General features: G+C 42.0%; 1 protein-coding gene across 3 annotated transcripts in view; it reads left to right on the top strand.

Moving 5' to 3' along the window:
• Window positions 1–11,603, top strand: part of apbb1ip (amyloid beta (A4) precursor protein-binding, family B, member 1 interacting protein) — a 55,301-nt gene extending 43,698 nt beyond the window's left edge. For all 3 annotated transcript variants that reach the window (XM_035758062.2, XM_035758069.2, XM_035758077.2), the window contains exons 6-13: window positions 1,386–1,545; window positions 5,619–5,740; window positions 6,529–6,603; window positions 6,735–6,878; window positions 7,491–7,601; window positions 9,816–9,914; window positions 10,036–10,159; window positions 10,354–11,603. In XM_035758062.2, the coding sequence (XP_035613955.1) occupies window positions 1,386–1,545; window positions 5,619–5,740; window positions 6,529–6,603; window positions 6,735–6,878; window positions 7,491–7,601; window positions 9,816–9,914; window positions 10,036–10,159; window positions 10,354–11,051 (1,533 nt within the window). In that variant the 3' untranslated portion in view covers window positions 11,052–11,603. The remainder of the gene's footprint in view (window positions 1–1,385; window positions 1,546–5,618; window positions 5,741–6,528; window positions 6,604–6,734; window positions 6,879–7,490; window positions 7,602–9,815; window positions 9,915–10,035; window positions 10,160–10,353) is intronic.
• Window positions 11,604–24,230: the final 12,627 nt, after the last annotated feature.

Below are 24,230 nucleotides of genomic sequence, written 5' to 3'. Positions count from 1 at the left end.
ATTGAGGACCTCTTTAATGAAGAATGTGCTTGTTTTCCATGACTGTGTATTGCATCTCTGTTTTGTTTTCATATTGTATTGATGTGTATATGCTTGTAATTACAGGGCTCATCTGTAAAAGAGACCTTGGTCTCATCCTGACTCCATGTCAAAATAAAGGTTCAATGCAATGCAATTTTTTTGTAAATGCCTGAAGCAGAGTGTGTAAGGTAACTAGATTAGGTAACATTGCAGTCATGTCGGCCTATGTGCCTAATGGTAATATAAAATGACACGAATGAAGGTTCAGGAAACAGACTTTCTGCGGTCTCTGGCCGGTTTCATACAAACACCTGTCCTGAGCAGAGAGTCGTTTCATTTCTCAGTGGTCTGCAGTGTCGTTCTCTGTGGTCAAACGCCAATGAGGCCTTTTCCTTTACGTGTTCTAAAGGTTAAAGCCAAGGTTCCAGAATGAGCACATTTCATTTGAGAATCCACTTGTTTGAAGACACCTAGTTCTATAAGTGATCCATTACACACACTACTTAACCATATGGTGCACATCCATCCATTATTCCTCGTAGGAGATGGGGGGAAAAAACCTGATCTGAAACGACAAATCCTCTACGACGCTATCGTCTTCGAAAGACACATTTTTATGACACAACTTGGCTGACCTCTGGATGGTCTGCGAAGCTTCTCTGCTTCCTAAGTCGGGATCTGTTGCCAGACGACAGGAAGTTCAAGGCCACATGAGCCAGGACATGTGAGCTTAATTCCAGTCTATTTTGGGCTTTATTTATGGGGCGATAGCAAGACCACGACCACCATAGCTCCATAGAGGCTAATGATCGTTCAATGCTCCCCTGAGACTGCTCAGCAAGCGCCAATGCTAGCTGTAGCGGCTAGCTCTTTGAAGACTGTTATACAACGGTCAGCTGGAATCAAGACATCCCCCCCACACCTGTACTGTTTTCTCATCAACATCATACTGGAAACACACTCTGGGCTATAATGCTGTCATATACATTAAAGCCTATGAAATGACTCATGGAATGAGCTCTGCATAAGCGTTCATTAAATAATTATGAAGCTATATGGAGAGGAATATTAAGCTATCAACTGTTTTATCCATACATTACCCATGTACTCTACAGCTTTATCATGCAAGTGAGAAGTCATTTGTTATGAGCTGTCATGAATAGGACACACCAGGTGTCGTGAGTCATGATTAATGAAAAGCTCACATCTCGTTCTGTAACACATAAATAAACCATGAAACGACAACCTGAACAGTGTCCTACTGTCATTACAAGTATTACTCGGATTTAGTACACAATACATACTTTCCAATCCCGCCAACATTTCAATGCTCATCTCTGTAAATGTCTCCTATCTCTATGCAGCTGGTGGTAAAAGTGGTGATGCATGACGGTAGCTCCAAGACACTGATGGTGGATGAGAGACAGACAGTGAGGGATGTTCTGGACAACCTGTTTGAGAAGACCCACTGTGACTGCAACGTGGACTGGAGCCTGTCAGAGACCAACCCCGAGCTGCAGCTTGGTGAGCCTGATCCTCTCGCCAAACACACACAGACCCACGCAGGTACGCACACACAATATATACTGTTCTGTGGTTTCAATGCGCTCACTCTATACCACACATACAGAGGGTGATATACCAGGTGGGATTTTATTCAGGTCCAGATGATGGACTGTGTTTTCATTGGCACGATGACAGCCTTGCTGTGGTGAACACACAATGAGGCGTTGATGTAACCCACCACACACACACACACACACACACACACACACACACACACACACACACACACACACACACACACACACACACACACACACACACACACACACACACACACACACACACACACACACACACACACACACACACAGGTGGGTTTCATTTCCTGCATTGGGCACGGTCAGTCATCCTCCCTGTTTTGCGGAAATATAGTCCTCATGACCTCAATCCTCCATCTCTCTACCTCAGCAACTGTTGGACTTCATAGGCAACATGTTTGTTTAGTCAGCTCATTACCATGTCTTTGGTTTGCTCTGGAGAAAAACATGCAAATCATGTTTTACCTGATGTAATACATTTCTGATCATCTGTAATCCTTTCTGGTTTCCTATAACACTAAGCTCATTCCTCTAATTGCAGTCAGTTTATGGAGAGTCAAGACAAACCTTCAAACCATGGCCCATATTCTATAACGGCGGATCACAACTTGACTTCATGATAATCTTTGAATTCCTGTTAGTTCAATTTGAGTACTGTGGTGCATTTGCATGTATTCTAAACACCAATGGAAATGAGTGGAAAAAGGAACTTCCCATTTGTCAACACTTGGTTTATTTTTTGTCATGAGGGCTATTTGAAGACCAATGTCGGCCACCTCACCCACATGACATTTTGGACTATTAGGTCTTAAGACTATATTCCATGACAGGGTGTTTATCTGTTACTCTTGAACAAACCAGAAGTACTGCTGATATGACTCTATGCTCAATGCTACATTCCTGTCTATGACACAGATACGCGTCACTCTCAACAAAACGTATTTTTGTTTCAAGGCATACAGTACGTCTCCTTCTAAATAACTCAAAACATATCTGATCGATTGGAAATTAAATAGTTTTTGATCTGCGTCCTAAAACGTCCTTGTGAACATAATGTTTTACTGTACATGTTACATGGTGCAAATGTTCTGGAAAATTGTCAAATGTACACTCATAGCTTACCTCTGTTGGCATTGTAAAATTAAAGCTGAAGTCTACCCTCTTAAAGTGCCATTTACTTAATCAGATAGCTGATGTTCTGAAAGAGCTGCAAAATCTGGACCTGTACAAATCAGCAGGGCAAGACAATCTGGACCCTCTCTTCCTAAAATTATCGCAGAAATGGTTGCAACCCCTATTACTAGCTTGTTCAACATCTCTTTCGTATCGTCTGAGATCCCCAAAGATTGGAAAGCTGCCGCGGTCATCCCCCTCTTCAAAAGGGGAGACACTCTAGACCCAAACTGCTACAGACCTATATCCATCCTACCCTGCCTTTCTAAGGTCTTCGAAAGCCAAGTTAACAAATAGATCAACGACCATTTCAAATCCCACCTTACCTTCTCCGCTATGCAATCTGGTTACCGAGCTGGTCACTGGTGCACCTCAGCCACGCTCAAGGTCCTAAACGATATCATAACCGCCATCAATAAGAGACAATACTGTGCAGCTGTATTCATCAACCTGGCCAAGGCTTTCGACTTTGTCAATCACCACATTCTTATCGGCAGACTCAACAGCCTTGGTTTCTCAAATGACTGCCTCGCCTGGTTCACCAACTACTTCTCTGAAAGAGTTCAGTGTGTCAAATCAGAGGGCCTGTTGTCCAGACTTCTGGCAGTCTCTATGGGGGTGCCACAGAGTTCAAACCTCGGGCAGACTCTTTTCTCTGTATACATCAATGATGTCGCTCTTGCTGCTGGTGATTCTCTGATCCACCTCTACGCAGACAACACCATTTTGTATACCTCTGGCCCAACTTTGGACACTGTGTTAACTAACCTCCAGATGAGCTTCAATGCCATACAACTCTCCTTCCGTGGCCTCCAACTGCTCTTAAATGCAAGCAAAACTAAATGCATGCTCTTCAACCGATCGCTGCCCACACCTACCCACCCTTCCAGCATCACTACTCTAGACGGTTCTGACTTAGAATATGTGGACAATTACAAATACCTAGGTGTCTGGTTAGACTGTAAACTCTCCTTCCAGACTCACATTAAGCATCTCCAATCAAAAATTAAATGTAGAATCTGCTTCCTATTTCGCAACAAAGCATCCTTCACTCATGCTACCAAACATACCCTAGTAAAACTGACTATCCTACCGATCCTTGACTTCGGGTATGTCATTTACAAAATAGCCTCCAACACTCTACTCAGCTAATTGGATGCAGTCTATCACAGTGCCATCCGTTTTGTCCCCAAAGCCCCATATACTACCCACCACTGCGACCTGTATGCTCTCATTGTCTGGCCCTCGCTTCATATCCATCGCTAAACCCACTGGCTCCAGGTCATCTATAAGTTGTTGCTTGGTAAAGCCCCGCCTTATCTCAGCTTACTGGTCACCATAGCAGCACCCACCCGTATGTATATTTCACTGGTCACCCACAAAGCCAATTCATCCTTAGGCTGCCTTTCCTTCCAGTTCTCTGCTGCCAATGACTGTAATGAACTGCAAAAATCACTGAAGCTGGAGACTCAGGTCTCCCTCACTAACTTTAACCACCAGCTGTCAGAGCAGTTCACAGATCACTGCACCTGTACATAGCCAATCTGTAAATAGCCCATCCGTCTACCCTATCACCATATTGTTATTTATTTAGCTAATTTGCACCCCAGTACCGCTACTTGCACACTCATATTCTGCACACCTATCACCCCAGTGTTTAATTTGCCATACTGTAATAATTTCGCCACTATGGCCTATTTAATCCCTCACCCTCCTCATCCTACCTCATTTGCACACACCGTGCATAGACTTTCTCTATTGTATTATTGACTGTATGTTTGTTTATTCCATGTGTAACTCTGTGTTGTTGTTTGTGCCGCACTGCTTTGCTTTATCTTGGCCAGGTCGCATTTGTAAATGAGAACTTGTTCTCAACTGGCCTACCTGGTTAAATATATCATCTTTTTTATTTCCGTGAGACATCCATGTGTTCACCATACACAGCATCCTGCACTGCAACATACCACGATGATACAGTAATGTCGTTCAATGGGATTTTAACTAGTAACCACCCCCTATGGGACTCCTTTAGGAGCAAAGTCTCACACCCTCACCAGCCATTTAATGGCAGTAATAGGCCTGGCCACAGACTACAGCCCTAAAAGCGATTGGCTAATGCTTAAAGCCTGTCTCTGTTTGAATTACTACTAGTAGCCTGTCATTGAGAAACATGGTGAAACCACAGTGAAACTCCCAGACATGATGATGAAACACCAGAGTGTGGGTGGGCAACGTGGTGGGAAGAAGCAGAACGTTCTCTTAATAGTTCTCTTAATGTGTTGTAATGCCACTTTAAATCTGTAAGCAAATGAGCGACTTGTCTTTTATTGGGCCTATTTTAAGCGCAATACCATTCTGCATAGAACTGTAAAATGGAGAATTGAATGTTAGTGAAATCTACTTCAAACCATGTGTCCATGTGCTCGATACATTGGACTCGTAAACTATATTTGGTGATATGCTAGAATTGTTTAGAAAAATAACAGTACCGTACAAAACTAAATGAATGTGTGCAGTGAAGAATGTACATTTTCATAGCTGTGTGTGACTTTTTATCAGGGTTAGGGTCACCATTATATTCTACAGCATATTTTTCTGTGAAAAAAAGGTGTTGCAGTAATGATATTGATCAAACTATCAATCATCTCAGACAACATAAGTAAATGTAAAAAGGAGGACATGTTGGTCGGCCAAAGGCTCCATCTTATCATTATTTGACTGACCCCTGATATATTATTTTCTAAGGACTAACATAATAACACATTATAATAGATGAATAACAGCTTATTGTGTGAGCTCTGTGTGCCTTTGTATTGACAGAAAGGGGTTTTGAAGATCACGAGAACCTAGTAGACCCACTGTCTGCATGGACAAGGGACAGTGAAAACAAAGTTATCTTCCAAGAGAGACCAGACAAATACGAAGTCTTCAAAAACCCTCAGGTGAGCTTTTCACCTTGCTTTTTCAAACTGCAATCCCTTTCTAAGGGTATAATTTGTGCTGAGTAAACATAGAACAAATACACATCCTGCATAGTTATCATCAGAAATGCCCGTTCCGTAAGAAGAATTGAAAAAGGTTTTGCCGACTGCCCCGATTTCAAATAGAGTGAGGTGGTCTGGTCATGATATCCCGGCAGCTCAATACTCAGCAGAACATTTTTCTTGGCCTCTCTGTTTTTGCAAATCAATCTCTCCATTATTTCAACCCTGGTTACTTTCAAGTGTTTACTCAATCATGAGATATTCTTTCAAAACAGACAGACCCCTTTATGTCATCTTCACATTGATGCATCAAACAAAATGTCCGCCAGTGAATGACATGGCAATTTAATAATGTTGAAACAATGTTTATTGTTCCAACAGAGCCCATTGTAATGCATTAATGCGTTTTGGCTGTTGGCAGTGAGAGGCTGTCGTATCATATGCAGGCCTGAAGTGTATGGAAAAATGTGTGAGGGACTGTCTCATTTCCAAAATACTACATTGTGTATTCTTACAATTATTAAGTGCGTTTATTCTTCCGTGGAAACATGATTACGGTGTAAATCCTTGTGAATATAAGAAAATATAATTTCACTTAAATCCCTCTTGAATAGCATGGCTACTATTGCTATCTAAACTCTTCACATCAGTTAAGATAAAGGTTGAAGTACCATGCGTGATGTTGTTGTTGTTGTAAAATGTATATTTTAACAGGCATGGTAACGCTAATATTTTTCTCACTACAGAACTTTTATCTGTGGAAGAAGGACAAGAAAACTATCAAAGACATGAAAGACAGAGACAAGGAGTTACTCGTGGAGGTAAATAACACAAACACCACCACGTAGACTAGACCATTGAAAAAAATGTGAGACTTCATGTTGAGTGGCAGTTTCCAATGATGTGACCCTTCTGTGACTTCTTGCTCCCTTCCTGCCTCCTCCCCACACAGGAGAACTTCTGTGGGACCTCCATCATCGTGCCTGACTTAGAGGGGGTGCTCTATCTCAGGGAGGATGGCAAGAAGTCGTGGAAACAGCGCCTCTTCCTGCTGCGGGCCTCTGGAATTTATTATGTACCCAAAGGGAAGAGCAAGGTCAGCAGATCAAAGTTCAGAGGTCAAAAAGGGACATCTTGGGCTACAACCCAGATAAAGAAAACACATCCACTGAATATATGGCCTAGTCAGCCTCAGTTTAGTGTGAACAGAACACTGTACACTCCCAGCTAACCCAACATACATACACAGTTGCTATGTGATCAGAAGTAACCCTTTTCCCCGCAACAACAACAGAAAAGGTGAGAGAAAAAAAGAAGTCTGAAAATCTCAATGTCAACTGAGACCTTAATGAAACGGCTGGGAGGTTCTTTACTCTTGAACTACAAAGTTATAGTGCTTAATACTTTTTGCCGTATCAACCCCTTATTCTCTTCAAGCCGCTCTAAAAATACAACTGGAGTATTTGCACCTCATTGGCTACCGATATTCACTTACATCTTTCATCTTGTGGCAACAGTTATTCATACACACGCCATTCGTACATGACATCCTTACATTTTAGATGCTACTGTAAGGCTACAGTGGCTACCGGCTCTTGTTGCAAGGCATTGATTAAGTGATCACGTTATTTTGAAGTTGGGCTTTAGTGCTCGAACACAATACTGTCATTCAAGATTCAAGTTTGACTACCTTTTTCCCCCCCCACAGACATCTCGTGACCTGGTGTGTTTCGTCCAGTTCGACAATGTAAATGTGTACTATGGCAAAGAGTTCAAAAACAAATACAAGGCCCCGACAGATTTCTGTTTTGTTCTGAAGGTGAGTGAACAGTTGAAAGCACTTTTTTTTTGGAAGGACGACCCCATTTTAGTCTCAGAGCTTAAGAGTCACAGTTAGTGCAAGGTAGATAATAAAGAGAGAAACTACACGAGTGCTTCTCTTCCCCAATATTATCTTCAACTGCTACGTACATGTATTGACTTTTAAATGAATCATGTATGCCCAGTGATTCTTGATCGATGCCTCATTAGCTTCGTTCAACTGTCGTACCCCATCGGAACGCAGAATATGAGCTTGTTCCACTCCTTTGTTTGTAAACATTGTAATTCTAAACAAAACACTGCATCGTCTCAAAAAAATGGTTAAGACTATAATTTTGGGATCAATGGTCAGTCCCTTTGCATCCAGAGCCCCGTCCCACAAGCGTTTCACTATTAACAGCAGCTGGGTGTCCTCTTTGTTATTGTTTGAACTGCAGATTGCTCCTTTAAACCGAGCTTAACTCTTCCACTATGAGCTACTGTAATAGTCTAAATATTGAATAGCTTTATTTGGAAAGGTACAGTATCTCATATGCTGCAAGTGTAAGTACTATGCATGCACATATTAAATAAGCACACAGTGAGGGTTTTGTTTATTATAATTGCAAATAACTCAGGTATATTTTTATGTCACTCTACAGACGGGTACTGTGGTCAACCCAACAGCTGCCTCGCTGGGATTGAGAACTTCAATATGTAGTGACAGTTCATTACTTTCAGGAAGTGAAAAGTCCCCCCTTTTTACAGGCCATTGAATTTACACGTGAGTTAGATCAAATGAATGGCATGAGGAACACAGTAAATGTCGGCAAAAAAAATTGTTATTTGGTTTGTAACACGTTAGTCATAATAGAGTGTTTGTCTTGGTGAAAACCCCTTACTTGGAGGCAATATAGTGGGCTCACTTCAGTTGGCTCGGTTTCACATTGTATCTTTCAATAAGATCCGCACTTCTTCTCAGAACACAAGTTCCTGATTTGAAAAAACGAGAATTGGATGGGTTTGTGGTTATCGTCTTTTAAGGATCTGAAACGGTTCTTTCTTTTCTTCCCTCCTCTTGGAAACACTTGAATCAGCAACAACCATTATTCTCTAGGTCTAGGAGGTGTTGGGAATCAAAGCCAAAGAGCTTAGAGAGGGAAGGAGACAGAATTACATTTCACTGAGATATATCCCCCCAAGGCCAGAGGGTTGAAGAAGTGAGGCTGAAGGAAGATGATCTCAGTCAATGCAGCAGACAGGTTGGAAACCTGGGCAAGTTTAGCAAAGGTCTCTAATATCTAGCTCTGCATTGGGTTATCAATGCTCATACTGCAATCCTGAAGGAGTGAAACGGAGCTAGGCATTTGGACTCAGATGTTACAGAGAGCAATAGTAATGGCATCTTTCTGTAGGCACTAGTGGAGACTAGTGGCCAAAGCTGATGGGGAAATGAATGCGGTTTTTGTAGGGTTTTTCGATAAACGCTGAAAATAAGGTCTGTGGTAAACACAGGAACCAGAGGTAGAACATGCTAACTCGTTTTCGTTTTTTGGGACTACAAGCTGGACAGTTCTATTATCTTACTATAGTGTGACACAACCCATGTTTACTGGGTTCAACACTCCAAATTTTCAATCACAGTATATTACCCAGACAGTAGTGGTTACATCTGCCGAGTGGTGAGCTTTACAACACTGAGAGACCAAAACAAAGACCAAAACAAAATGCACTGGCCCACAATTTTAAACAGACTGTGACCCCTAGTGGCACTACCAGGCACATTCCGCTTCACAGTGGAAAACACTGAATCATACCAATCACTGTGTGGTAATGGCCCTGCAGCAAAGTCAAGACATTTTCTCTCAGATAGACAATGATCTCATACAAACTGCTGTGTTTGAACAACGGCAAGGGGAGCTTCAACAGCTTTTCAGTGACGCATTCAATATGGAGTTCACTATCTTAAATCTCACCACTGTCATCAGTCTGTAACCCTTAATTCTGCTAATGTGGATATCTGATATTTTTATGCAATCTACATTAGAGGACTTTAGAGATCATATGGCTGGAATCACCCCCCCCCCCCAATTTAAAAAAAAAAAAAACATTGGAAGCTCATACAGGGTAGTGATACAAAAAACCTGCGTTGGAGGTGACGCAATCGTTTTGTCCCACTGATTCGCTACCCTAAAGATGTGTCCTTTCTCTCCATCCCCATCCCTAACTTCAGCACCCCCAGATCCAGAAAGAGTCTCAGTATATTAAGTATCTGTGCTGTGATGACGCCTGGACCATGAATCTCTGGGTGACGGGGATACGCATCGCAAAGGTGAACGCAGATGGCTCAACAGCCCGTATATCTAAGGCATAAACATAAACGGTGACGTGTTAGACAGACAGGTTTTGGTGGTCTTGCGTGTATTGTAACGGTTGGTGTTTGTCCCTCTCAGTATGGGAAGTCTCTGTACGAAAACTACAAAACTTCGATGAAGAAGGCTGCAATCACCACTGCATGGACCAACCGCACTGCTGGTACAACGTCCATTCCGTCAACACCTTCCCCCACCACGAAAAGTTAGTAAACCCCCTTTCTGCTGGTAGAGATTAGCTGTGAGCAAAAAGGTTATCAATGGATAGATCATCGTTGTTTTACTATACTGGGTGTACAAAGTCAAGAACCCTTCAAATCAAACTTGAATTAATGACTGTATTGATAAGATGAAAGATGTTATTTATTGCTTGTCTGTTTCTCTCTGCTCTTCTCCCAGCCAATGCTTCTGGTCAGGCCAATGGACATGCTCCCCAGCCCCCTGCAGAACCTGTGGCCAAGGTTGGCAATGCACCACCTCCACCACCACCCCTGTTACCTACACAGATCCTACCCCCGCCACCCCCTGACCCAGTGCTGCCCCCACTACCACCGCCCCTGGCTACCAAGAAAAGCCCACCAGCAACCTCTGTACCACGACAACTACCCAGTCTGCCCACCAGCTTCCCTCCATCACAGACATCCATGGCCAACCTCCCTCCACCACCTCCATCTCTCTCCCAGGACGACAGCTCTGAGTCACCTCCAGACTTCCTCCCTCCCCCACCTCCAACTCTTGGATTCGGTCCAGGTGTCGGGTCGTTACCCCCTCCACCTCCAGTCAGCTTCCTACCACCACCACCACCGGACCCAGGTTTTCCCCTACCACCTCCACCACCTGATCCTGCCTTCTGCCCTGTGACCAACAGGGATTCCTTACCAGTACCTCCGCCTCGCCAGTCCAATATAGGGGCTGGAGCACCCCCGCCTCCACCTCCGCCCCCATCTGCCTCGGCAGGGTTACAATCGACCCCGTCGGTGAGGAGAACAGGCCCCCCTCCACCCAAGAGGACTACACCACCGCTAGCAGCGCCCGGGGGCGGGGACTTCATGTCAGAACTAGCCAAGGCTATGGCTAAGAAACGTGGCAATCAGTAAACAGGGATTGGGGTACACACTCATCCCTTACATTCAGGAAAATCAACCACCGGTGATAGTAGTTGATACAGACTTTTAAAGCAAAGAGTATTACAGATCTGATTTAAGAACAGCAACTACTTTATGTTTACTGAACTGTAAGTGATAAATTAGTTGGGAAGTTATTTGTTTGTGAATCGGAGAGGCTTTTACAGCAAAGAGATTTATTAGACTACTGTGTAAAGTGGGGTCACTTGCAAGATTGAAAAATATTCATGTTAATCACCAATTGAGGGGCAGAAGGAGGCTCAAGGTTAGAGAAGCCGGCCAGTAAGTGTTTTGCCGGTTCAAATCCGTTGGCCGACAAGGGACATCCGGCAGGAGTCGGCAACCAGTTGGAGTTGATCTTGACAAAGTTTGTTGCAGTTGATCCAATGACTTCATGCATTGTACATACTGTAACTAGTTCTGCATGTATAAATACACATTTCTCAATAAGATCATTTTACTCCGAGAACAGACGTGTTTCCAATCTTCTCTTGTCTGAATAAATATATTATACAGAACTGCAAATTAATATTCTGTCCTCATTTCTTGAAACCTAACATCCGTACAGATTGTGTGGGTAACAAAACCTACTCTAAGAGACTTTCTTTGAACGATTGGAGGGAATGATAAACTTTGTCTCCTTTAAAAAGGAGAGTGTACCTGCTGCCATTAGCTGGCTGTATGTAACATATGTAACATGTACTGAACTAACAGTATAGTTGCAAATTCATTCCACCGTGATGGCTATGTAGATGTGAACTGCAGTCAAAAGATGCTGAACAATGTTGAAACTGGTGTTGAAGAATTTTTTTGTCATCCTGAACACACCTAAAATATTATGTTATGATGAGTCCCGTCATATTGAGGCAGAGGCGTCACTCAGGAGGAACAGCTGACCTTTAACCCCTGGGCCCACCATTGGGGTTGTGCTGCATACCCCGCCTCGGGAGAATGGACAATAGGAAAAGGAGGACCGAGCACTCCCCCATTCTCATCGATGAGGCTGTAATGGAGCAGGTTGAGAGCTTCAAGTTCCTTGGTGTCCATATCAACATCAAACTATCATGGCTCAAACACACCAAGACAGTCGTGAAGAGGGCACGACAAAACCTATTCCCCCTCAGGAGACTGAAAAGATTTGGATGGGTCCTCAGATCCTCAAAAAGTTCTACATCTACACCAACAAGAGCTGAGAACTGGTTGCATCACTGCCTGGCATGGCAACTACTCGGCCTCCGACTACAAGGCACTACAGAGGGTAGTGCGGACAGCTCAGTACATCACTGGGGCCAAGCTTTCTGCCATCCAGGACCTCTATACCAGGCGGTGTCAGAGGAAAGCCCTATGAATTGTCAAAGACACCATAGTAATAGAATGTTCTCTCTGCTACCGCATGGCAAGCGGTACCGGAGCGCCAAGTCTAGGTCCAAAAGGCTTCTGAATATCTTCTACCCCCAAGCCGTGATACTCCCGAATAGCTAATCAAATGGCTACCTAGATTATTTGCATTGCCACACCCCCCCCCCCTCTTTTACACTGCTGCTACTCTGTTTATTATCTATGCGTAGTCACTTTAGCTCTACCTACATGTACATATTACCTCAATTACCTCGACTAACCTTTGCCCCCACACATTGACTCATTGTACCAGTACCCACCTGGGGCGGCAGGGTAGCCTAGTGGTTAGAGCGTTGGACTAGTTGCAAGTTCAAATCCCCGAGCTGACAAGGTCTGTCAAATCTGTCCTTCTACCCCTGAACAGGCAGTTAACCCACTGTTCCTAGGCTGTCATTGAAAATAAGAATTTGTTCTTAACTGACTTGCCTAGTAAAATAAAGGTTAAAAAAATAGAGCCTTGTTACTGTTATTTTACTGCTGCTCTTTAATTATTATTATATTTTAAAAAATGTACTTATACATTTTTTACTGGACACTTATTTGTCTTAAAACTGCATTGTTGATTGAGGGCTTGGAAGTAAGCATTTCACTAATGTAACATTACTTTAATGTTAACTAGATAACATGCGCATGAAAATGGGATACAGTTGCCCACCAAAATACAGCATTGACTAACTATAATCCGAAACCCAACCAAAACAAACTGCAATTCTTTTACATTTTATTTCACCTTTATTTAACCAGGTAGGCCAGTTGGGAACAAGTTCTCATTTACAACTGCAACCTGGCCAAGATAAAGCAAAGCAGTGTTACACAAACAACAACAACACAGAGTTACACATGGAATAAACAAACGTACAGTCAATAACACAATAGAAAAGTATATATACAGTGTGTACAAATGAGGTAAGATTAGGGAGGTAAGGCAATAAATCGGCCGTAGTGGCGAAATAATTACAATTTAGCAATTAAACACTGGAGTGATATTGCTGTAACGTGTTACTCGTCATGCATGTCTGTTTTCTGCTTTCCCACGACCCACCCAGCCCCAGCCTCCACCTGTTATGCCTCTGCTTTTGTTTCAGACAGAGGGATTTGTACAGCGTACCTTTCTCACTGCCTGTAATTATTATGATTATTATTATCTTAACATGATGCATCTCCGGCAGTGAGCTACCCCGAAGGAGCAGAGCTCGATGTCAGATCTAATGTATTGCTTTATTGTCATCTTTTTCGAATACATTGTTAAACGAATGTGTGGCGTTTCCTGTCTGAACGATCGTCTCTACGATGTATTGGATTCTTTTATCATATTCTCCTGTTGCTCCCCAGAAGAGCATGGCAAAACATGTTTGTATGGCGGCGTGTCAGCATGTGCCCATGCAGTGCAACTTTCCGTACAGTAACTGAGTGAGCGTTGGGGTGAAGGTAACAGAAAGAGATCCTCCAGATCCTCCAGCACAATCCCCATCTCTTACTGTACTTTCTTCCCCCCCTCTCTCTTTCTCTCTCTTCTCCTCTAAGTGGACACGCTTATCCCCTTGCCGCGTTTATTTGCCTTTTGAAGGTGTTGGTCACAGAAGTAGGAGAAATGTAGGACACATTTAGCTGCTGTATTGCCCAGGAGGAGTGAGGGAAAAACAGGGAGATTCTGCAACATACACACATAAAAACTCTTTCCTTAATCTTATCTTGCCGTCTGCTTCTGACACGCTCAAACACAGTCTACTCAACCAATACACTAAAACAAAGTCTCATATATACTGAAGCAAAGGCTATATTTTACTGTCAGTATTTGCTTGGCAGAGGTTTTCCTTGTATCCAATGAAACAGATTTGACTTTGAAACTGTGTTGTACGGCATCTCTAATCTCTTTCCTGTATCTTACCTTACCGTCTTCGGTTGACACTCAAACACAGTCTACTAAAGTCTCAGTGGGTTACACTCCTACTCAAACAGGCCACTCAAAGTAGTCTGCAATTACAGAAGTTGTATCACCTACATTCCACACATATAAACCACATGACATAACGACAATAATACCTTAGGCATGTCCTAATAGCCTACTAGAACGGCAACTGAAAACACAACCTCTCTTAAATAAGCGACAGTGTGGGGTCTTGGCTTGGGTCCATCCTCTGGGTAAGAAAAAGAACTGCACACAAATACAAGCCTCATCCTCAGGTAGACTACTTTTTGCCTACCTGGCCTGTACTAATCAATCGGTTACAGTGCCATGTACTGACTGGTATTCAAGAGAAGTGCAATTTAAAAGTATTAGATGTGCCGTTTAGTTCATACCACTAGGGGGTGGTATCCTCCTTTATATTGAAAACCACCACGTTCATCAATTAAGCAACCCATAAGGAGGAGGGTGAATTTTCCCCTAGAGTGATTCTCAATTGTATTTTGTTGATTCCTCATGTCCTAGCTCCTCCCCTCCTTCTCAGGTCCAAAGTCCCTACCCTCTGACCTTCCAATACGTTTTGAGAAGAAGGCGAGGAGAGAGGATGAAAGAAATTGAGGAAGGATGAATTGGGAGAGCCAAGGAGTAGGGTGAACATGCCCCTAGGTCAGTTTGGTATTTTCTCCCCTCATTGTTTAGGTAAAGATTTGGGGAGGCTGAACTGATCCTAGATCAGTGCCTGTGGGTAGCAGAGACACCTTCATGTTCTCTCATTAGCACATCATAATATAGAGTGCCTTCCAAATAGCACCCTATTCTCTATGAATTCATTACTTTGACCAGGGCCCATAAGGTGCCATTTGGGACGCATTATAGATTATGTAGATGATATACATTTTTGGTGAATCAGCAGGACTAGACCACAGGAGGTTGGTCACACCTTAATTGGGGAGGACGGGCTCGTGGTAATGGCTGGAGCGGAATCTGTGGAATGGTATCAAATTCAACAAACACATGATTTGATGCCATTCCATTTGCGCCGTTCCAGCGATTATTGTGAGCCATTCTCCCATCGGCAGCCTCCACTGGACTAGACAGAATCTGTGGGGAATGTTGTTTAATCAATAACGCCACAGTCTGTCTGCATATCTAATCAATAAGTATATAATAAAACTGCAACTGTTCATGTTTTATACCAGTGTTTGGTTTGATTTCTGACTATATTTGTGTTGTAAACCCTGCGTGTGTACGTATATGACATGTGTGTGTGTGTGTTTGTTTGCGTGTGTGTGTGTGCGTGTGTGTCTGTTTGTTTGCGTGTGTGTGTGCGTGCCTGTGTGTGTGTGTGTGTGGATGTGTTTGTGTAGGTCAGCCACAACTTTAGTCTCTACTGGCGTGGGACAGCTGCTATACAGAGTGCTTAACCAATGGCAACGCCAGAGATCACAAAGATGCCAAATTCCTGGGCTGTGATTGGCAATGTCTAGTGATTATAACCAAAGCCCCTGGTGGCCATCTTTAGGGGCCAGCAGAGCCCTGTTAACACTAACAGTAGAGGAGTCAGGCCAAGACCCCAAACTGATGCTTATTTAAACAAATCAAAATATAATTTATACTTGAGAGATTTTTCAAAGTAGCCACCCTTTGCCTTGATGACAGCTTTGCACATTCTTGGCATTCTCTCAACCAGCTTCACCTGGAATGCTTTCCCAACAGTCTTGAAGGACTTCCCACATATGCGGAGCACTTGTTGGCTGCTTTTGCTTCACTCTGCGGTCCAACTCATCCCAAACCATCTCAATTGGATTGAGGTCGGGTGATTGTGGACGCCAGGTCATCTGACGCAGCACTCCATCATTCTCATTGGTCAAATAGCCCTTACACAGCCTGGCGGTGTGTTTTGGGTCATTGTCCTGCTGAAAAAAAATTATAGTCCCACTAAAAAATTATAGCCCTCCATGCTTTACAGTGGGAAATACACATGCAGAGATCATCCGTTCACCCACACCGCGTCTCACAAAGACACGACGGTTGGAACCGAAAATCTCAAATGTGGACTCATCAGACCAAAGGACAGATTTCCACCAGTCTAATGTCCATTGCTCGTGTTTCTTGGCCCAAGCAAGTCTCTTCTTCTTATTGGTGTCCTTTAGTAGTGGTTTCTTTGCAGCAATTCGACAATGAAGGCCTGATTCACACAGTCTCCTCTGAACAGTTGATGTTGAGATGTGTCTTTTACTTGGTCTCTGTGAAGCATTTATTTGAAATCTAAGGTGCAGTTAACTCTAATGAACTTATCCTTTGCAGCAGAGGTAAATCTGGCTCTTCCGTTTCATCATAACGCTGGATGGGTTTTTGACTGCACTTGAAGAACCTTTCAAAGTTCATGAAATGTTCCGCATTGACTGACCTTCATGTCTTAAAGTAATGAAGGATTGTCGTTTCTCAATTTAATTTGAGCTGTTCTTGCCGTAATATGGACTTGTCTTTCACCAAATAGGTCTATCTCCTGTACACCACCCCTACCTTGTCACAACACAACTGATTGGCTCAAATGCATTACGAAGGAAAGAAATTCCACAAATACATTTTTAACAAGGCACACTTGTTAATTGAAATGCATTCCAGGTGACTACCTCATGAAGCTGGTTAAGAGGATGCCAAGAGAGTGCAAAGCTGTCATCAAAGCAAAGGGTAGCTACTTTGAAGAATCTCAAATATAAAATATATTTTGATTTGTTTAACACTTTTTTGGTTACTACATGATTCTATATGTGTTATTTCATAGTTGTCATGTCTTCACAATTATTCTACGATGTAGAAAATAGTAAAAAATAATACAAATAGGAAAAACCCTTGAATGAGTAGGTGTGTCCAATCTTTTGACTGGTACTGTACCTAAGCTATCATTATTATTGTCATTATGTGATAAATATGTGTGGAATGTAGAATATAAAACCACTTGTTTCAGTAATACAGAGAGGTTGGATTAATCTGTTTAAACAGAGATATCCAACGTGGAACAGAATAGAGACTTAAAACCCATCTAGCAGGACAACAATTTCTCATTAGTAGTTTTATATACTGTCAATAGATTTTAAGTGATGCTGTTTTATTGGATACAATAAACTCTACAAAGCAAATAATAACAATCAAGACAAACATATAGACAATTATAGTAGAGTTGAAAAGGGGAATAATGTCTTCTCAAGTCATTTAAACAATTCATTTTTGGATGAAAACATTTTTTTTGACAATGCCCTCATTGGCTTACATGCGTTTCGAACTAGGGCTTATCCGATTGCTATATGGTATGCAATTGACGTTGTCTTACATCATACTTCCGGATACTGTCTCCTAATCTTTTGAATTGGCTTGACGAGAATATAATCACATCTCTTAAAACGCAGTAATTCAAGATATATATGCAGTTACGTATATTCGTGCTTGTGGATGAATTTACTTCTGCCAGATTAGTCTTATCTTGTTTTTTTCTGCGTTGAAGACCATTGCACTACATTTTTGACTATTGAAGACCATTCAAAACGTCTGTAAAAGTAACTTTAGCAAATAGCGATGACAGTTGCTATCTAACGTGGCGCTGCGATAAATTGCCCTAAATTCTGGGCTGTGGTTTAGCGAAGGGTCAATTGAAGATGGCTCATGCTACATAGGTCCATACTGGAAGCAGAGTTTGATGAAAATCACAGGAACGCACCAATCTTTCCCCATTGAAAGCAGTTCAAAGAAGCATGAATTCAAGCATTAAAGACACACAAATGAAAACATTTTGTTTGCATTATAACCAGATTATAGCTCCCGTCAAAATGTCTTAAATGATATATATTAAGGTCACAGTCACTAGTCAGCTCCTTAGATCTGTGTTTCTTGTTGTGAATGGTTAGATATTACTGCACTGCTGGAGCTAGGAACACCACTAGTATTTACAAGATAGATTATTTTTAATTCCTCTTTATTAACACAGAAATCATAATAGATTGTTTTATATTTTGTGTGTAGCTAGTTGCTTGACAAAGTCCTAAAATTTCAGAAGGATACAAAAAAATATTACATTTTTTACTGCTTGGGGTCAAAATTGTCCCCTGTTGTCCCCTCTTAAAGGGTCACGAACAGTCAAAATCATGTTTTTTATGAAATTGGATGATATTTAGATGAAACCAGATCAAAGTATGATGACTAAAGTATGAAAAATTACTGTTGCTTCTACAGTGATAAAGTTTGATCATAAAGTTACTGGTGCCCTCCTCCACATCCCTGGGTCGCTCCTCTTTTTTCAGTGACTGGAACGAGCTGCAAAAAACAATCAAACTGGACCGTTTTATCTCCATCTATTCTTTCAAAGAATCACGGACACGCTTACTAACAGTTGTGGCTGCTTCATGTGATGCATTGTTGTGTCTATCTTCTTGGCCTTTGTGCTGTTGTCTGTGCCCAATAATGTTTGTACCATGTTTCGTGCTGCTACCATGTCGTGCTGCTGCCATGTTGTGTTGCTACCATGTTGTTGTCATGTTGTATTGCTACCATGCTGTGTTTTCATGTGTTGCTGCCATATTATGTTGTCTTAGGTCTATTTTTATATAGTGTTGTGGTGTCTCTCTTGTGGTGATGTGTGTTTTGTCCTATATATATATATTTATTTTTTAAAGGAGGCCTTTTTACCTTTTGGTAGGCCGTCATTGTAAATATGGTCCTTCTGTAGCTCAGTTGGTAGAGCATGGCGCTTGTAACGCCAGGGTAGTGGGTTCGATCCCCGGGACCACCCATACGTAGAATGTATGCACACATGACTGTAAGTCGCTTTGGATAAAAGCGTCTGCTAAATGGCATATTTTTATTTTATTTTTTTAAACGTGTTCCTAATTGACATGCCTATTTAAATAAAGGTAAAATATATTTTTTAATAAAAATATCAAACACTTGGATTATTTATTAAGGGGACAGGGTGACATCACTCTACCTCTCATTTTAATACACCAATGGTAACATGATATTCTCTTAACTCATTTAAATAAGTACCGCCTTGTAACCAGAAGGCGTGTTTACAGAGAGGTGTGATTTCTATAGCTACTCTACTGGTGGCAAAATTTGACTGTAGGGTGTCAGCAAATATAATTAAAAGTTTACTTATATATTTCCCCTTACATCTGTGTCTGGTGTTAGCTAGTTACTGGCAAGCTAGGTCTTCAGCCAGCATGGAACAAAAGAGGGGAAGGGTCATTCAAAACTCTGACGCAGTTGTCAAGTCAACAAATCCGTCAGTGCTGCGGTGACCCACATCACAACAGATATGCCAAACGGGAGATGTACATGTATTTCAAAAGAAATTGACATCATTGATGCAATGTCAATGTTTAAGTTGCTTTGGGTATGACCAAATTCACTTGAGATGATTTTACTGCAACACGGCTTAATGCATCTAGGTTTCCTGACAGGCATTTCAAAGAGCTGTCAGTCAAGGCAAGAATATAAGCTCCCCGCCCACTCAGCCTGTCTTTTCAAACTTCCTGGTAGTTAGCCATGAGAGAAAATGTACTTTTTCTCAAATGTTGAGCATTTCTTTCTAAAACAAATATTATGGGTGAAATTTTTGTCACTCAAAGGGATATTTTGCATGGGAATCAGAATGACTGTTAAGAATGACCTTTAAGAGAATGAAAGGGATTTAACAAGGCGACCATGGGCTAATTTGAATGGGCGCCAACAGCAGATTAGGATTTTTTTACATCCGTGCCCCAGTGCGACCCACGACCACAGTGAAATTTCACAATGAGGGAGTACAAGTTCTTCCATAAATTCTTCCTCAAATGTTTCCGTAGACGTTTGTAATTCATAGAGTTTACATGCAATGCTTTTCTCGATGCCTTCCTAGTTAATACAACCTAACATGCTGTTGGGATCTTTAATACAACCTAACATGCGGTTGGGCTCTTTATAGTCATTGTATTGGTATTCTGACCCTGGGTGCATATAAGATAGCTAGACACTTCTCATCTTACTCACTTCTGTCTTCGGGTCGTCCTGTGCCTCTCACAGGTTTGAATGCGTTTCTCTCATCTGCAGTCTTTTGTGCTTTGGTATTCTCCTTTCTGCTCTTCTCCAGTTTCAACTGGTCCGCCATGTTCCTAGTCAGGCACAGTAGCCAGTCTGTTGATCTGGAAGCTTCTGTCTGTGACCGGAGATCTACACTCAGGAGAGTATTAGAGGAGTCCAGTGTCCGTGGTTCTCTTGAAGGCATCACTTGCAGAAGATGTGCTGGCGGCTGAGAGACACAGGGTCAGTATAGAGCTCAGTACAGATGGGGCAGAAGGTGGTCTGACAGGGCAAAGGAAGACGTAGCCATACTGAGTATGTTGTGTTCCCTGTTCACAGAAAGAGAGAGAGAGAGAGTGTGTGTGCTTTAAATACACTGTCAACTTAATGTGAGTTAATCCATTTACCTGATGGTGTGGCAGGAAGGACATTTTGCTGCCAAACAAGAGGTTGGGAGTTCAAATCCCAACCTCCCAACATGTTTAATTATCATCAGAAAGCTTCTATTCCTGGCATCCCGGCTTCCTTTAAGTTACTGTAAAATGTAGTGATGGGGAAACTAAGCTCCTTATTAAGCATTGATGCTTTCAAGCCAGTTGTGTAGAAAATAGGTTCATTAATCAAGGCTTTGATCAACACAGTGTATACTAGTGGCACCTGCTGTTTAAATACATTTAGAGCAGACAAATTAATATAGATGACTGTCCCACACACTTTAGCGCTTGTGCAGAGTGGCCTTTTTATCTTCTACTGAAACCAATACCATACCAATCCGGTGGTTCAATACCAAATGGCACTCTATTCCGTATATAGTGCACTACTTATGACCAGGCACATAGGATGCACTATTTAGCGGATAGGGTGCAATTTGGGATGTAGACCTAGCTACACATACAACACTTAAAGACATCCTTAGAGGAAAGCACGAGTTATATTCTCTAAAGATTAATATTCTATTGAAGCGACAGAGCAGCTTGTATGTGTTTCTGTGGAATTGACTGGGTCTAAACATCATGCAATGATAGAGAGAGCAACAAGCCTGTTATTGAAACAGAGCAGCAAAAACAAGCAGAGAATGTTCCATGTCCTTGGGTAAAAAAATATGTGACAGAGGCAAAACAACCATGTCTGGTTTGAATTCATTAGCTAATCAGCTTATGTCTGTCTCTTGAGCTCTCTTCAGTCCTTTGTTGTACTGTAGGTTTATTATGGTATCATTCTGTTCTGAACAGACCGACCTGGGGCTCTATTTTAACAAACCTAACGCAATGGTAAATCCAAGCGCACGCGGTAGCGCTATCCGTACAGGGTCTATCACACTTTTTCCCCCGCGGGCGTTGGCGCGAAAGGGCTGGGTTTTGATGAATGAACACGTCACTGGCCAATCAGAACATGCTACACTGCGGAAAATGTGGTTGCTTCAAGTTGTGTATGTATGGTCTTTTATATATTGCTTTGGAATCAACTCCAATTCCAATGTTAGTCCGTTATAGTTAGTTAAATGGTTTACAGAAACGAAATAACAAAATCTAGACTTAACTTTGCTAAATACGTTAGCTTGAACCCATTTGCAGTCTACATTGTTCTATGTAATTGCATGACTTCAATGGCATTCACACTGATATAGGGGTTAGGCCTACTGTAAATTGCATTATGGCTGAGCATGGACATGCCACAAACATAGTCAATAAACAAGATTAAATTAACGATTGACAAGGCCTGAAAATTGAACGAATAATTTGAATCAAATTCTAAACAAAACTATTTGTTTTATTTGGATTTGTCAAACTTACATTTGCCGTAATTTCTCCCAGTGGGGCATATAATATTAAAACAACGCATACCATGGAGGGTTTTACGCACATCCAAACTTTTCACAGTAGCTGGACAAATATCCAATATAAATAGAAGGGGAGAATGTCCACTCACCGATATACGGTCGCCAAATAGGCCTATGTTTTATGAACATAATCGGAACCATTTTTTCAGATCACATTCACACATCTCCAGAAGTTCCATTGCAAGCGAGCCATAAAACCTCAGTTTGGTTGCAATAACATTGAACGAAAAACAAGTCATTTCTACAGGTTACAGATAACTTCTAAATACGAGGTTCTCTGGTATTCACCGGTACCGGTATTCAAGGTACTTATCTCTCGTTTCATGATGGGCATGGACACTTAGCCTAAATTATGGAGGGGGTTTTCCGCACGTCCAAAACGGGACCTGCATGGCTACAATAATGTGGACTTGCCTACTGTCTAATGCATAGATACAAAAAGGATCTCTTTCTGCAATGTTGTCATTAATTGCTTTGCATTGTGTGTAACAATTTGCAGTGTCTAATTTCAGATATCATCCATCCATCCCCCAACCGGCTGGACTGGTTAATCATTAGCCAACTGGGAGGGAGGGAGGAGGATGGAGGAGAGGAGGAGGAGGGAGAAGAAAGGAGGAGAGGATGGCTATGCTGGTTAACCATTAGTCAACCATGGCTGGGAGCGAGAGACCACGGGAAGTAGGGAGGAGAGGGAAGAAAGGGGAAGGAAAGCGGAGGAAACGTCACCTACACCACGTTGTCCCAGGAAATAAATGAATAACATTGTGGAAAGTCATCCATCCCTCCGATACAGCCATGACTGGCAAGTTCAGAGCAGCATGGAACAAAATCAGATCGGAATGAGTGACTAAATCTGTGTAGCCACTTCTTGATAAGGGTAATTTCCAGCAGATATCTTTCTTTGTCTCTGCCTGTAGCATAGCACGTGGTCAGCGAGATTCACTGTATGAGCATAATATATAGCCTTATATACAGGCTAGCATACAACTGTATTAATATAGACCTATGTATTAGTTTCTAATTTAAACATATCTCTTTCTTCACGGTTTCCTTATTGCACAATTCACTAAACTCCACTGGCATCTCCACTGGCCTCTCTCCCTTCCCTACTCTCTATTCCCTCCTCGCTCTCTTTCCTCCTGTCTCTCTTTCCTCCCTCTCTATTCCTCTTACAGCTCTTGATTGAGTAGTCTAGGTCACTAATGTTCAGCAACTTTTGAAATCTAATATAAGCCTGTTTGAGGAGAGAAGTAAGCTCCCTTGCTCTGCAACCTGGACTCAGGGGTAGAAGTAACATAGCAAATGTAAATCCTCCTCTCCTGTGGAAGTCCATCATTCATTTAGTATGATATGTTAAGAAATGCAATTCGTACAATATGTTACGAATTTGCAATATTTACGATATGTTACAAATTCCAATTTGTTGTGGCTAACATTACCTAGATGGCTAGGCAGCTAACGTTAGCTCCCCTAGGGATTAGGGTTAGGTGTTAGGAGTTAAGGTTTAAGGTTAGGGGAAAGGTAAGCTAACATGCTAAGTAGTTGCAAAGTAGCTAAAAAGTAGTAGTAAGTAGATGCAAACTTCCTAATTAGCTAAAATGCTAAAGATGTCAGTGATGTGATTAGAACACGCAACCTTCAGGTTAATAGATGTTCATGCCACAGGGGCAAGTGCCCCTTCAGATTTCTCCTGTTTAAACAATTATAACAATTGTTGTTGTTGTTGTTTCTCTGTAATACTACTAGCCACCTGTAAGAGGTGTGTGACTGGCTGCAGGGAAGTCAGGCGCAGGAGAGCAGAAATGGGGTAATAACCGGAGCAGTTTAATATGCAAATCCAACGGCACCCAGAACAACAAAATATGGGTATAAAATAACCCTTCACGAACCAGTCAGAGTGCATAAACACTTCACAACAAACAATTTCACAACATGTAATGAGGGAATGTAAATG

Source organism: Oncorhynchus keta, chromosome 4 (genome assembly GCF_023373465.1).
Source record: "Oncorhynchus keta strain PuntledgeMale-10-30-2019 chromosome 4, Oket_V2, whole genome shotgun sequence".
In the NCBI taxonomy this organism is placed as follows: Eukaryota; Metazoa; Chordata; class Actinopteri; order Salmoniformes; family Salmonidae; genus Oncorhynchus; species Oncorhynchus keta.
The sequence above is the reverse complement of the archived record's forward strand: the minus strand, read 5'-3'. Positions and strand labels throughout refer to the sequence as shown.